The sequence below is a fragment of the Leptonotus elevatus genome, chromosome 9, assembly GCF_054856555.1.
Source record: "Leptonotus elevatus isolate MCC_2025b chromosome 9, RoL_Lele_1.0, whole genome shotgun sequence".
NCBI lineage: Eukaryota > Metazoa > Chordata > Actinopteri > Syngnathiformes > Syngnathidae > Leptonotus > Leptonotus elevatus.
Window position 1 is genome coordinate 25,634,218 of NC_141247.1, and position 15,537 is coordinate 25,649,754.

Here is a 15,537-nt window from a genome sequence, read left to right on the forward strand (position 1 = left end):
AAGTCTGTCTGGTGGCGTTGCAAAGTTGATCTTTGTTCAACTTCAACTTCAACAGTTTGCTGCGAAAGCGGCTTCTTGTCACAATCGTTTCCTGGAAAGCGAAAGAAATGCGCTTTCCCGTCCCACGCGACGAATCGGACTTTTGTCACATGACGACAACGAGGGCTTAACTTGTCCTCCTTCTTTTGTCTCCTTGCACAATTGATCTCGTCTCCTTCTTTGTTTGTTTGCCGTGGATGCGAAAAGCGCCGAGATGCTAAATACGGTAGGAACGAACGTGACCTCGTAAATTGTTGTTAGTCACGCTTTAAAAAAATGGAAATTGTAACCTCATGAAATGTTTGTCGCCGTTTCTGCTTCGTGGTGAAAACACGTTTCATGAGGTTTTGTCGATTCCGTTTCTTGTTCATTTGAATGTTTGCTGCCACAAAAAGTGTGTCCCAAGTGACACAAAAAAAAAAGGTGGGCTGCCTAAAAGCGTTGTTGGCACTTCGATGCCACAGAAGAATTTGAGAAATATCTCAATCAGCTGTTTTTGGTGTCATGAAAATATGACACGGTCCAAAAAAGGAACACGAGACATTTTAAATGAACAGGAAATAGAAACAATTTCGTTGACTTTGTGCCATGATGGAAATGACATTTCATTTGACTTTGTATTTTTGTTGTCTTGAATGGACAGGACACTTTCTTTGAAATATTAAAGTATATTATTTGTGGCCTTTTAAGCTCGATATTAGCGATACGATGCCGATTATCAGTAGTCAAGGACACCGAGAAACGATATTAATTTTCACTAAAAGGGAAAATATTGGCATCAAAATTGGAAAAAAGACAAACAGCTCCTAATTTATTTGAATTTTTAAACAAATGTTTACTGAACAACTTTTAGGGTTTTGTAAAATAAACACAATCTTATTCAATAGACAATCTTTGTTTTAATAATCTAAGAAAAAGTTCAGAGATCTCTCATGGGCATGTCTTCAAAAATGAAATCAAAACTTAATAGCTCCTTATTGCGTTCTACAGTAAATAAAGTTTGATACATTTTCCAAATATCTAAAGTACTAAAATGTTACTTATCCTAGTTTTAACAGAAGGCGCAGAGAGTTCCCACGGTCAGCAGCATCTATGAAATGTAATAATTAGTTGAAGTTTGTTATTTTCCCTGAACACTTTTTTTAAATGGATCTATTATCAGCCGTAAGCTTTTTCTTCAAAATGGCCGATATTCGTCAAATGCTGATTATCGGCCCAGCCGATAATCGGTCTATCCCGACTCTATATCTGAGCGTTTGTGATTTTTGTCTGTTTATTACCGTCAAAACCCGTGAATAACCGCACCCACGTCATGTATAACACACGCGCCCCAAAATCACCCTTTTGTATAAAACGATTTCCGTTTTGCATAGATTAACTTGCAATTGCCTTTCAATTCCTCCAAAGATTTGTTTTTTGACAGTACTTTGGTGGTTGTTCCTAATACGCACGGATATTAGCAAATGTCCATCAATCCGTGCAAATGAAATGGAAAAGGTCCAAGCCATGCAAATACTTAATTTCACATCACACGCAATCAAAGTGTTGACATGTGGAGTCACGCGAACGTCTGCTGACCGGAATATGAATGCCGACGCTAACGTCATGTAAATGTAATGTCATGCTCATGCCACACCACTTACACGTCAATGGCGTGCAAGTGGCGCCTTTCGTCTTTCATGTCCCGGGAAGAAGCTTTCGTCCGAAAGGCAGCGTGTCATTGTGGCGTGTTGTTGCCGTGTTAGCGGCGTGTTGCCATCTGTGGTCTGCATACTTTCCCCTTCCTCCCCATCCGCCGGATCAAGACCCCCCCCCCATCAACTGACCCTCTGTGACCCCCCACCCCCACCCCACCCCAAGCTCCAAACCTTCCCAGCAGATTGTCGGCAGCGTGGCGAAGGTAACGGCGGCCTGCCTGAGCTCGGATTTTTTTTTTTATCTAATGGGAGGATCCCAGCGGGACATTTGGGGAACCAGTTGGCGAGGACGGACGTGACCCATCGCGGAACGTTCCCACCAGAAGACCAGGGGCTGCGCTAGAACTTTTGTCACCAGGACTTCAAAAAAAGAGCCCCAGTGAGGTAAGGTCAACTTCCGCGGAAGCAGCAACACGTACGTAAGCACGTCTTCCGAACGGATGAAAGATTGTGGAAGCGATTTGGGAGAAATTCCGGCAGTGCGCCGGAAAAACCTTTACGGCTTCCGAAGTGGCCCCGAGAGGTTTTGCTGTCCACTCTGGCGGCGTTTTGGCCCCTCCGCCACATTCTCTCTTCACTTGAAGCATCGACAACCGGCAGATGGTTTCGAGATCCTGCAAGAGGTTTTTTTCCCTCCTCTTGTGAGAAGCTCCGACCGCGTTGCGGATCGTGTGTTCCGACTCCTCCGGCGGGATTCTGGCGCCGTTGCAGTTCCCCCGCTGGACCACTGACGGGATCACGTCGAGGTCATTTGAGAACTTTTCTCTTGGTTTTTGCAACAAGCCCCGGTAAGAGTTCCGGCACCTCCGGAACAGTTCTGGCAGCTTACGGCTCCCCTCGGTTGAAAACGTGATGGCTGCCGCCTCATTTCAAACTCTTTTGGAAGAAGTTCCAGCAGAGACCCCCCCCCCCCCCCCATACACAATTTGCAGGAAGTTCCGGCAGAATTCTTGCTCCTCCGGCACCGTTCTGGTCGAGTTTTATGTTCCCACACCTTTACGGCTCCCCTGCGGGAAGATCGTTTCAAGCTCCTTTGAGCGCGTGAAGCAGGAAGTTGCGCCGGCGCTCTCCTCAGGTACCGTCGCAGCTCCTTCACGTCTGCCGTGAAAGCTTGACGGCAGCTGTCAGATTGTTTCAAGCTCCTTTAAGAGGTTTTCTATCGCTTGTGTAATAAGTCCCGGCAGAGTTGCGGCTCCTTTACGGATCTGAAAGACTAAATGTTTCCAGCAGGTGCAGCTTTCCGGAACATTTAAGTCAACGGTGGCTGAAATGTTTACAGCTGCCAAATTGTTCCAAGCTCCTTTGAAAAGATATTTGAGAAGTTGCGACTCCTGCGGCTGCCGGCTGACAACCCCGACAGCCTGTCGATGGCTTCAAGCTCCTTTGGAGATGTTTTCTCTCACTCCTGTGAGAAGATGTGGCAAACGTCTGGCACTTTTCCGGCTGCCGAGTGAAATGTTGACAGCGGTCGGATTGTTTCTCGGAGAGGTTTTCTCGCCGTTTTGTGAGGATTTCTTGCTCCCGAGGCAGAGGTTCGAGCTCCCCGGCTGAAATGCTGACAGCTGCCTAATTGATTTGAGCTCCTTATGGGCGCTTTTCTCTACGGCGGTGCGCCGGCACCTTAACGGTTACCCTGCTGTTTAATGTTTCTAAGCAGGGGAAGTTCCTTTGAGGTTTCGGCAGAAGTTCACGGGAGCGTTCAGTCTCCTCCGACGTCTTCCGAGACGGTTCCTGCTCTATTCGGCACCTTTAACGGCGCCGCAGCTGGAATTGATGACATCTGCCGGAAGCTTTTGAAGGCACGTTTGAGCCGCCATCGCTCCATGTTGCGGCAAGTTTGGGCTCTCCGGGCACCTTGGCGGCCGCAAATGTTGACAGCAGCCGGCACGCCGCGAGCTCCTTGGAAAGACGTCGTCTCCGTTTCGGCGCAAAAGCTCCTTTCGGGGCTCGTCCGGCAGCCGCTTGCAAATGTTGGCAGCTGCCGGATGCTCCTTTTGTCTGCTGCGTTTGAGGTCGGGAAGGTCAATTGATGGCGAGCTTAAATATGCAAATGAACTTCAATTACAAATATATGCTTTGTTATATATATATATATATATATATATATATATATATATATATATATATATATAAATATATATAAATATATATAAATATATATAAATATATAAATATATAAATATATAAATATATATAAATATATATATATATATATATATATATATATATATATATATATATATATATATATATATATATATATATATATATATATATATATATATATATATATATATATATATATATATATATATATATATATATATATTACAAACACACACACACTTTTTGAAGTGATGAAAAGCTCCCATTAAAACAATTCCAAAAATAATTCTTGACTGCAAGCAAGTCAAGCCAAGTTTATTTCCAAATCTGTCATTTTTTATTCTCTATTATGTGATGGAATTGTTTTTCTAAATGCGAGCCTGTTATGAATTATGGTCAAATATGGTAAGTTGTAAATAAAAGGGCATTTGACAGAATTGCATGGCGAGCTCAACTTTATTTATGGACTAGAAAAAGCATTTTCAACACTTAAAGCGTACACGCAACAAAATTGCTGTTGGGGCTTTTTCATCTTTTTTTTTGGGAGGGGGGGGTAATTGTTTACATTATGAAAAAAAAGACAAAATAATGACAAAGTGTGAAGGTGCATGTTTAAAATTTTTATTTTTTTTTTAAACCAATTCAAAACAAATAAATTCAGACAACAATATTTTCAGTATGAAATCACCACATGTGCACCGATGCACATGTTTAATAATTGCGTGTGCGTGTGTTCCCAAGAAAGGAAGTGATGATTATTAGCGTCAGATTGTAGAAATTACAATCATTTGTGGTGATATGCAGTCTAATGATTTCAACATGTTTACGATATGTTTTTGCGCAATCAAAATGCTGCGGCGGCGACTTCATGCGCGCGCGCACACACTTTGACATTATGACAAATATTCCTTTTGTGAGCTGCAATATTTCAGGCTGTCTGTTTTTGGCGCAACAGCAATCCAACCAACTTGTGTCCGTTTTATACTCGGAGACTTCTGTGACTTGCATGCGCACGGGTGCGTGTGTGTGCGTGCGTGTGCGTGTGTGTGTGTGCGTGTGTGTGCGTGTGTAATTATGAGCACATTTCCATTTGATGCCCTCAAGTGACCTCTCATGCATGGCTGTGCAATGAATCAAAATTAAATTACAATTTCAATTATTACACTCCACGATTACAAAATCAGCATAATCATAAAAAATATATATATATATCATTAATACTAATTTTTGAGTTGGTAACATTTATACATTTGCACCTTTTTAAAATAACTAATTTAATACATTTTGTTTCATCCAAAATTTGCATAACAGTGTTTCAATTTTTTTATTTGTCTTAATATTTAGTACGTTTAACTTGTTTGTTTTTTTACATTTTGTACAATTTTATTTTATTTTTTTCAATTATCACCAAAATAATCGCGATCAATATTTTCTTCTAACGGAGCAGCCCTTCTCTCGTGCACCAAATCGACATGATTGTAATGCGTCCTATTTACATCTTTTTTGTTCATGTTGCCAAACCAAAACCAAATGTAAATATTCCAAATGAAAACAAAGTCAAACTTATTCGCATCACCAATGTAATAATTAGATCATCAAAAAGTGCAAACCAGAATCCATAAATGTACAAAACAAATGTACGCGCTTTGCCCGCACATGAAAGTGTTGTGACACAATTTGACTATTTTTTTTTTTTTGCCTTCCTGACAAAACCTTCTTTTTAGAAATCATGAATTCACGTTTGTTTTAATTCCGCACGTTCACACCACAAATTGAAAGACAACCATTTTGAACGGAGTGCATCATTTCCATTTGAATAGATCAATTAATTAATCAATTATTAATTAATTAATCCGACCTCTTATGAACGCTTCTCGGGCTCTTTTTTCTTTTTTTGCTCGAACGGCCGGTGAGCGTAACGAGTCGTTGTCGTCGTTAGCCCAGAAGTTGCCATCAAACTGTAAAACCGGTCAAACGCGGGAAGTGCGCAGCATGTGGCGTCAATTAGAATCCGACCCGTCCTTGGCTTTGATCATGACGGCAATATTTTGGAATATTTTAGATTGAACTTGCCAAATATGTGCCTTGCGCCACATTTTCTCATCATTCATATGAACCCCGAGCAATTGAATTGCCTGCCCCCCCCCCCCCCCCATTACAACCCTTGAGTGTCCGTTTTGTGATTTCCAAGTCGTTTCCATTGATTGATCCTTTGTCTATTGTTTGCTGTAATTGACTTGGAAGAAAAAAATGCAAAAAGTACCACATTCATTGTTTTGAGCATTTTACAAAAACGTTACATAAGTAATTTGGGCCCCAACGTGGACCCCTGGGGGACCCCACAACTAATATTCAAGATTGATGAACTGTGATTGGATTGCTTTCACATATCAATGCCCTTGATATCAATTTTAATCAATATTAGTATGTCATGGTTAAGTTTTTTTTTTTTTTGTGTGTCTCGTATCCGTTATCGTTTCATTATCGTTTCATTGTTATTGTATCAATCCATTATTGATTCATGGATCTTTAACGTACCATATTTAATATTTGAATTCTATTTAATGTTCCAGACGCAATGTATCATATTTACAGTATATCATATTAATAGTAAATAAAAGGTCAGAAAAAGACAATATTGACATCGTATTCAATGCATGATATTTACTGCTACGTAGCATACAGCTAATGTATTATTTAAAATCATTTTTAATGCACCCATACGTTTGAATCAAATGTATCACTCTTGATAAAGACCGTATTTAACGATCCGAAATGTGCAATGATAACATTGCTGACATGCATGCGAGCTGATTATGTGGAAGTTGGAATGGTTCGAGTTGGTCAATGGAGGACGAACGTGTCCATATTTGCCATTCCAGAAAATTGTGCCAATTGAACATGTTGCAGTTGGAACGGTTTGAAATCGCTCACGTCAAGTGAATCAATATATCCTAATATGAACCTTTTTTTCCCAGGCCTGCTTTATTATTCCCGCGCATGCGCGGGCTCGCCTCGGCCCGCCCGGCTTGTCACCGCGTCGCGTTTCTCAAACTTGGAACTTATTGAACACTTCGTGTGTGGTCAACGTTGACATCGCAGCTGCTCCCACACTCTCATTATTAGGATTAGAAGGATGATTATTATTATTGCATTACTTTGTCTAATAATTCCGTCATTCACAAGCAGTGGGCGACATCTTCATCATCATCATCATCATCATCATCTTCAGTGTGCCACGGGAAATTTCCCAATTTTTGAAGCTGGAAATGGCATCACAGATGCTCAGGCAACAAGCAATCTCACCCCTTTTCTGAAGCGCAGCCGTGATTGGTCGCTGTGATGTCATTAGTCCGGTTTCCATTCAATATTTTCACATTTTTTAAGCAAATGTACTGAAAATGCGCAAAACAATCACGTGACTCATATGCCCGTTTCCATCCGCTCTTCTTTTGTGAATATTGAGAGGATACTAAACACCACCATAGAGATGTGACCCACCAGTAATTTAAAAGAAGAAGAAAAAGAGCAGGAAGCGACGTGCGACGGGCGCCGTGCGATGACGTCGTGCGAGTTTGCTTTTGTCATTCGTAAAAATAAGCTGTAGCGTTTTTTTGCCGTTTTCCATCTAAAATAGCATAAATATTTGCTTCTTGAATTCATTCCAAAAACATTTTTGTTTGGTCGCGATCCCAAACATACCTTACTTGACTCACTTTTAACTCATTCACTGCCATTGACGGCTATAGACGTCAAAAGTTCCTTTGAACTATTTATATTAGTTTAACATTTTTTCCACTTTTTCTAACAAGAGTATGAAAAGCTAGAAAAAAATTGTCAATTTAGAACAGATATCAAATTTGTGATTAATCTTTAGTTAACAGGTGAAGTCATGTGATTAATTACAATTTAAAAAATTAATCGCCTGACCGGCCTAATAAAAAAAAAAGAAAAAAAGGGCAGTTTAATTGTCTAAATATCTGTTATAAATATACAATTAAAAAAATCTAGGTTTTCATAAAAAAAATTTTTAATGAAATTATTTTATTTTATTTTTAACTAATAGAAATAGTTGACATGAATTTTTGACGTCTATAGTCGTCAATGGCAGTGAATGAGTTTACCATGTGGCAAAATGGCCGCCCCTGAGATGGATTAAAATGGCTGCATTTGACTGCTCATTTGTCTTCCACCAACGCAATATTCATCAGAATGACGTCTTGAGACGTTGCGGGCACAAACGGCATCTTCTTGTCAAGGCAATTTTTGACTTACGCACGTTAGCATAGCGTGCGCGCAAACATCCCCGGAGGCTTTGAAAAAAATGTGCCGGCTATCTTGTTGATGTTGAATGATGTGGAAAACAAAGCATCCGTGTGTCACAGCCACACGGATTCTCACCAGCATGTTTTTTCCCTTCTTAACAGACGTATCATCAGAAAACAAACACCACAACATCCAAAACCGAGCACGTTCAAGCAAACGAGCATCCGCAAAGTATTCACATGCAAACACATTTTACATACCAAAATGGAAGACGTAAGTAAACATTCGACACAAAATGTTACGTCATGACGACATGAAAAAGGTTGGGGAAGTTTTTGCTAATTTAAATTAAAAAGTAAGAAATCACATGCATGCAGATTTTATTTGTTTTTGTTTTTTTACAGTGTGTGACTTTTCCTTAATTTTACAATGTTACAACATTTACTCGTAAGTGGAATAAAGTCCCTTTTTCTTGGAAATTCTACACAAAATGTCCCACAACGATTAGTCTAAACCAGGGGTGGGCGAGTTGGGTCCAAGAGAGCCGCAGCCCTGCATGTTTTCGGTGTCTCCTGCCTCCAACCCAGGTGTTTCAAATCATGAGTCTCAGCTGTGTTGGAGGAGGGAGATATCAAAAGCATGCAGGGCTGCGGCTCTCCAGGACCCAACTTGCCTACCCCTGATCTATACAGTACACATTGTTTGGCCAATCACCGGTCAGCAAGTTGGATTAAAAAAATAAATAAAGTGCCGCTATCTATATCTATTGAAACCGCTTTTATATTTACTGTACCGCTAATTAATGGCAAAAATCCCAAAAGTCTTTGATAACCAATAACGAGAAGAAGAAATTTATTCCTTCACGCAGCCGACCAATGACGTCATCGGGCCAATTAAGACATTACAGCCCGTCACTCATTTTGCTAAATATTGTCCCATATGCGTCCATCCATCATTTGCGCAATGATCTTTTTTTTCTTTCTTTTTTTTTAACAGCAAATCACTCACTTTTTTCACATTTTTTTGTGCGCCTTTGTCCAAAACATTCAAAATCAGTGACCTTTTATAAATGCTAAATGTTACACAAAACATCCCATCAAGAAAAAACAAAATGAAAAAGTTTCTTATAAAATGTTGCCAATGTATTGAAAAAATGAAAACCTCAAAAATGGCATATGGAGATTCCAATTATTATTGTCGCCTTATTTCACAATGGATTTTTTTTTCTCCCGTCAAACGTCCGCACACAATAATGACAACATGTCAAATGATTTGGGGAGCTTTTCGAATCGAAGGAAAAAAGCGCTCGTGTTTTGCTCTTTGGGGGCGATTGAAGTGCCTAAAAGCGATTTTCAAAGGAGAAGCAGGCCCGTCGAGGCGCTCGCTCGCTCGCTCGCTCACTCGGACGGCCACGCATGTTCGTCCGCGAGCGACACGATTGCCTGGCGGTGTCGCTCGCCTCGGATAAAAACGTTTTCCCATTCAGATCAGACGCTTGAATACAAATGCAATGACTTATTCATTCCACACTAAAATGTGGGCCTTGAAAACTGCTCAAAATAAATGCATAAATGAATAAATACATACTTACATAAATAACACACATTTGTCAAGATGAAACAATAGTGAGAGCGGAGAAAATTAAATAGGAGGTTTCTGTGGGGCAAAAAAAGATTTCTTCAGTCAGTCAAGCGATGTGAAACCTTCGATCGCTATCGTGATTGTCACGCACCAACATCAATGCAACGCCGCCCAAAATCATCATCTTCAATTCCGCATTTCATCACAACAACAAAAAAAACGCACCGTGATTTTTTTTCACGATTCGTTTACTCGTCACAAAATTGGCTAAAATAAAGCAATTGAAATAAAGAAATCGAAAAATGTTCACCATTTTAAACAGAAGATGAAATGCTCGGGATTTTGGGCTCGAAACGATTCATCGGTTATCAAAAATTAGGGATAGACGCATTATCACACGGGCGATTCTCGATTATCGCTATATTTGGCATTTTGACAAATATCGGCATCGGCCTTTTTACGAATCCGAAGGCCGAAAAAGTTGGCATCTCGCTGAGCGGTGAATGCTTGCGAACGGAGCGAAATGGAGGGTTTTCATCACGATTTGGTTCGTCTTGTCCACATTTTGAACATATTCTGACCTTTTTTTTGACGGTCTGTGACGATCACCTTTTATGAACATGGACGATAATCCGAAATGAGATTCACATGCATTTGTCGCTCGGTGACGATCTTTTCATTTATGGATTTATTCCAATTTCCACTTTAAAAAATCGAATGATGCTGACAGGGAACTCCCTACACTTTTTATTTTAAAAATTAAAACAAAAAATGATGTTGACATTTGGGAAAACTTTACTTACAGAATTATTTATTGGCTTATTTTTAAATTGAGCTTTACACATTTTGATGACCTTGGAAGCGGTCAATTCTTTATACGTTTAAAATGAAAAGAAAAAGGTCATTTTTTAAAACAACGCTAATATTTTCTCTTTTACTGCAAATGAATATCGGCTTGAAATATCGGCGAGCTGTCTCCTTGAATAATCGGTATCGTAACCATATCCATCGATCTATTGCTATCAAAAAAATAATGATCAATGGATCAATTGCTCCAGGAATAAACGACACCGGCGTTAAAATGCCACAAGATGCTAGCAAAGCACTTCAAAGAGAGATGATCATAAAGCATCAACGCCGTTCATCTAACACGGACACAATGACGAACCGTGAATTGAAAAACGCACAGCGAGCCGCAACTTAGACCGGCGCTGACGAGTCGTTTGTGTTTCGTTGCTGCAGAGAGGCCAAAAGCGGAATAGGATGCGCGTTTTGGTGCTGCTGGCCATCTTTGCGTTTGCCGCCTCGCACTTCTTCCTCGCCACCGCCCACATGATGCCCGACCGCAGGCTGAGCGCCAACGAGGACGCCGTCTCCAACGCCGTGCCGGGCGGCGACGGCGGCGGAGAATTGTACGTGCCCGTCCTCATCGTAGGTAAGTCGCGCTCGTCCACAGCAGCACCCGTAATAGTCATCGAAATTCTATTACAATTTCGATGATTACGCTCCATAATTACAACATCGGCATAATCGTAAACAAAAAAAAGATCATTGATCAGATTTTATTGTGATTTTTATTCTCCTCACTTTTTCGCCACATAATACTTCCGATTCACACCGTTCGAATTTCAACTTGCTTGAAAAATTCCCGCCTTCCCGGGATATTCATCGTTGGCACAATTTGACGTTAAAAATCAACTTTTCCCCAGTCATTTTCAATGAGACAGACATGGAACTTTTTCCAAGTCTGCCTTTCCGCTTCCATACATGCAAAGTGACCGTCATGAGCACAACTGAGGCTGCTCAGTGGCGCAGTTGCTAAAGGGCATGGTTCAGTAACCAGGAGGTCGCGGGTTCGAATCCCACCTCCGACAATAACAATAACAACAGCAAGACTTAGGACAATAAAATAATAAATAATAATGAGACATTATTTTTGTTTTTCTTTCCTCCAGAACTGCCAAAACCAGGAAGGAAAAAGAAGGAAAAAAAGGTGTGTGTGTGTTTTCAAGGCCATTACAGCTTACCGCATTGAGATAACGAGCTGCACGATAACCTCCGCGATCGCTTTAACGCGACGACGTGTTCAGAGCGTGTCAGGTGTGGCACCGTCCTGCCTGTTCCAGAGGTTTCGAATGAATCGACAGCTCATTGATTATTAATCGACAACTATTTTGATCATCGAGTAATCGTTTGACTGCACGTTGTCCAAATGCTCCGATTTCATCCTGTCAAGAGGAATTATTTTCTGATTTCATGACAGAAGACCGAATATCTTTTCAAAGGAAGACATTTGCAAACGTTGACTTTTACGTTAAAAAACAACTAGCAAAATCGTAACTGCATCGGTTTGAAAAAGGTCGGTGAGGACAACATCGATTCTTCTCGTGTGACATTGCGCAACTGTCGTTTATATGCACGTTAATGATAATTGGCTGATAAACCGCCATCAGGGGGGGAAAATGGTAACGATCCAAAATTTGCTGATTATTTGATTAATCAATAGAATAATTATAGAAAAATCAATCCTAAAAATATTGATACGTGATACGAGCGATACGATTTAAGGATGGTTCCATTTTAAAGCGGACTGAATTAAATCGGTTCAATTCGATACAATCAGTTGTAGAGGGTACGATGCAATGAGATTTCTTTTTCGTGTCACGTTTTTGCGTACATTTGGATGAACATGATTATGCTGCAAATTTGACATTTCCTTCAAAGGGAAATTTCTCACGTAAAAATGATTCGATATGCATTTCAATACATTTTAAAACGGAATGATTCGATTCACTTCAAAACAAGGCACTCGCATATTTTAAACCAAAACCAATTTTCCGATCTGTTTTTTGGGGGGGTGTTCACAATACAACCTCGGGACACTGAGAATTCCTGGGTTCTGCATTGGTACTCTTACACACGCGACAGACAGGCGGAAAAAAGATGGTAGGAAATTTAGGATATGGATTGAGCGCACTCGTTTGCGTTGAAAGCAATTGTAACCGACGTCACCGCGCACGGGCAACGTCTGGCTACGTTCTGTTTGTGACGGCGGTGAAAACTTGCTCCTCAGAACAAGATTGACGGCAGGCGGCGGCGCCCGCCCCCCCCCGGGTGCGTCCCCGCGTGGGGCAGCTGCAAATCCGAAGGAAAGGTGTGCTGCGATTTCTGCGCCTTCTGCCACTGCCGCATCTTCAGGACTGTTTGTTACTGCCGCGTGGGAAACCCTCGATGCTGAGGGCGGGGCCTCCGAGGGGACCCGCCCCACACACGGGGGTACCCCCGACCTGACCCTCCACCCCCGAGGACGCACCGCGATCGAGGTCCGAAGCTCGCCGGAGGTCGACAGCGTGAAAGCACTTGAAACGCGGACTGCGGCGTCCTGACGCTAAGTTAGCATTAGCATGCGTACTCAAAGCTTATGGCAGCATTTGGCAAATTGCGAATTGTATGAATAAAATGTTGCAATATCACGTAGGATTCATTTCCAATGGGACTGACATTGTCTCGCTTTCCACGCTCACTCCCGTACATACAACTTGTTATCATTGCCAGCTGTCTTGACACGGCTCAGTGGCGCAGTTGGGGAGGTCGCGGGTTCGAATCCCACCTTCCGCTGAACATTGCAAATATATCCATGGCCGTTATGCGAAGCGAGACAATACACGTAAACCAACTGACTATCAGATCAGGAAGTGGATTATGAATTCACTGAAATGATTAAATGTTAGCTTTCCGCATCAGATGACACTTTTCAAAAATAAATACGTCAAGTTAGCTCAGTGCTTAAAGCAATTGACTCCCGCCATGGCGAACTTGGGTTCCCACCTTAGACAGATAGTTCAAGTTTTCTTTTTATTCATTTGTCATTTAACTACAATTTTTTAAAAAAAGAGAGAGGGTAATTTTCACATAATTGATCTTTCAATTAACTTCTTAAACACATGCTTTCAAATCTTAGCATTCAGCTTTTCAGCATTCCCACGCAATTTCTGCAGAAATGGCACTTTGTCTCGTGTTAAGATAACTTTGCTGTTATTCAAAACGGCTGTACGTGCGTGGCGAAGTCTTGGGTTCCATTTTGTGCTGGAGGGTCGCATTACTTTTATTGGCTGCCAATTCTATTGATTTAAATCATTTGTGAAGTGACGCTGGAGGTGAGGAGCTTATTTTTGAAACTTTCCCGAGGCACGCTAGCTACTCGGCGTGTGCCAAAAAATTGGGATTCTCATAAGAATCGCGATTCTCATTTAGTAAGATTCCGAATCGATTTTAAATGTCCCAAAATCCTTTTGATTGAAATGATTTTATACCGCCTTGCCCTTGTTTGTGTGTGCATTTATTGGGAGCGCTGTTCATGTTGTACACGATTTGGCCACTTGGAGGCAGTGCGGTTCCGTGTGTTGTGATACACTGTTAAGTTGCAGCCACATTAGAGAGGAAAAAGTCACGATCAAGTTACGCCAATAAAAGCCGTTTTTGTTTTGCAGCGTAGGAAGAGCACGTATGGCGGTCTGCAAACATTCCTGAAGCGTTTCGTATGAATAGCCGTTCTTTTGAGTGGTCAAAGTGCTACGAGTAGCACGCTAATTAGCATTAGCGTGTCAGACTGGAGTAGCTCTTGACGATTCTTTGCACATTTATAAATGGAAGCAGAAATCATTGTCAATCAAATCATTTGGAACCAAAAATCGTTCCGAATTGAAAATCGGAATCGAATCAAATCGCAAGACAGTCAAAGATTCCCGCCCCTACTAGCTAATGTCGGATAAAAACACGTTGGCTATTCATTAACGCACAGTGGACGACTCACTCATTTTCATAAAGTACAACTTGGACTTTTGCGCTGCTGAGAAGTTTCAAGGAGGTTATTTTTGGAGAAATATCAAAATGGTCATTTTGGATGAAACCATTTTTGATGGAACAATTGTCGCTATTTTTGACAAAAATAAAAAGGAATCAACAAAAACGAATAACTCACAAACACTCTGTGAGATAGAGCGGATTTTGTGAAAACATCATATAGAGTGAGTTTTGTTTGTTTTTTCATTACGAATGTGTCACGGGCGCACTTGCGCCGCGGTCACGTTGCCGCAGCGTCAACGTCCACCAACACTTGAGGAGACTCGGCGGTTCCCAGCTGGAACACATTTCCACCCCGTTCCTTCCCTCACACAGGAAATGGAAATTTCAAGTCGAAAAAAAGAGCGAAAATGTTGCCTGCAGAGAATCGAGTCAATTTTACGGTGGGAAAGGGTCAAGATGAAGAAGAAGATAAGGAAGAAGAAGAGAGTAAGAAAGTAGTGCTCATAAGCGGAGGATCACATGCTAAGTGCGAACATGTGTTCATATCTCAACTCCATCACAACAAAAATAAATAAAAAGAATCAACCACTTGCATTCCATTCTGTCATATTCCTTATCTGTTTAATTGGATTCTTTCTTACTACTAAAGTTAAATAAATTATTTTTATATAAAATGAATTTTCACAATGACATACAAATTTCCAACAAAAACAATGACAGATGGTTCATTTGAAAGAAAGAACTCCCATTACAGCATTTTCCATCAAATTCCATTTAACGAATGGCACTTTTTCTACTTCCTGATGCCTACAAGCGAATACTATGCTATAAATGTAGTTGACTAGACTTGACAAACTAGGGCTCATTTGATTGCGGTTTCAAATCGCTGCCATAATATTGACAATTCCGAGCTTACGTCTCACATCAAAATGGCGGCCGATCACTTCGGTGAAATGAAGCTTTTCGCTCATTGAAAACTTTTGTCATTTGGTTTATGAGGATTATTTTGATTTCCAAATGTGTTGAAATGTCGTTTGACTTG

The 15,537-nt window shown here is 40.9% G+C and overlaps 1 protein-coding gene across 4 annotated transcripts; it reads left to right on the plus strand.

The window, feature by feature from the left end:
- The first annotated feature begins 235 nt into the window (after positions 1–235).
- On the plus strand, positions 236–13,174 carry asip1 (agouti signaling protein 1). 4 transcript variants are annotated; one of them, XM_086085148.1, is made up of 4 exons: positions 236–265; positions 10,932–11,124; positions 11,645–11,682; positions 12,763–13,174. In XM_086085148.1, exons 1-4 carry the CDS (start codon positions 254–256, stop codon positions 12,925–12,927), a joined length of 408 nt encoding a protein of 135 aa, XP_085941274.1. In that variant the 5' UTR covers positions 236–253; the 3' UTR covers positions 12,928–13,174. The 4 variants fall into 4 exon arrangements, with proteins under 4 accessions (XP_085941274.1, XP_085941275.1, XP_085941276.1 ...); XM_086085149.1 differs by lacking the exon at positions 236–265 and adding an exon at positions 1,937–2,120; XM_086085150.1 differs by lacking the exon at positions 236–265 and adding an exon at positions 2,253–2,524.
- Positions 13,175–15,537: the final 2,363 nt, after the last annotated feature.

What these genes read in the sequence shown, in the direction of transcription:
- asip1 (XM_086085148.1), top strand. An exon ending in CGTGCCCGTCCTCATCGTAG is followed by an intron (nt 11,125 to 11,644) that starts GTAAGTCGCGCT and finishes TCTTTCCTCCAG; the next exon opens with AACTGCCAAAACCAGGAAGG. An exon ending in GGAAAAAGAAGGAAAAAAAG is followed by an intron (nt 11,683 to 12,762) that starts GTGTGTGTGTGT and finishes CTTGCTCCTCAG; the next exon opens with AACAAGATTGACGGCAGGCG.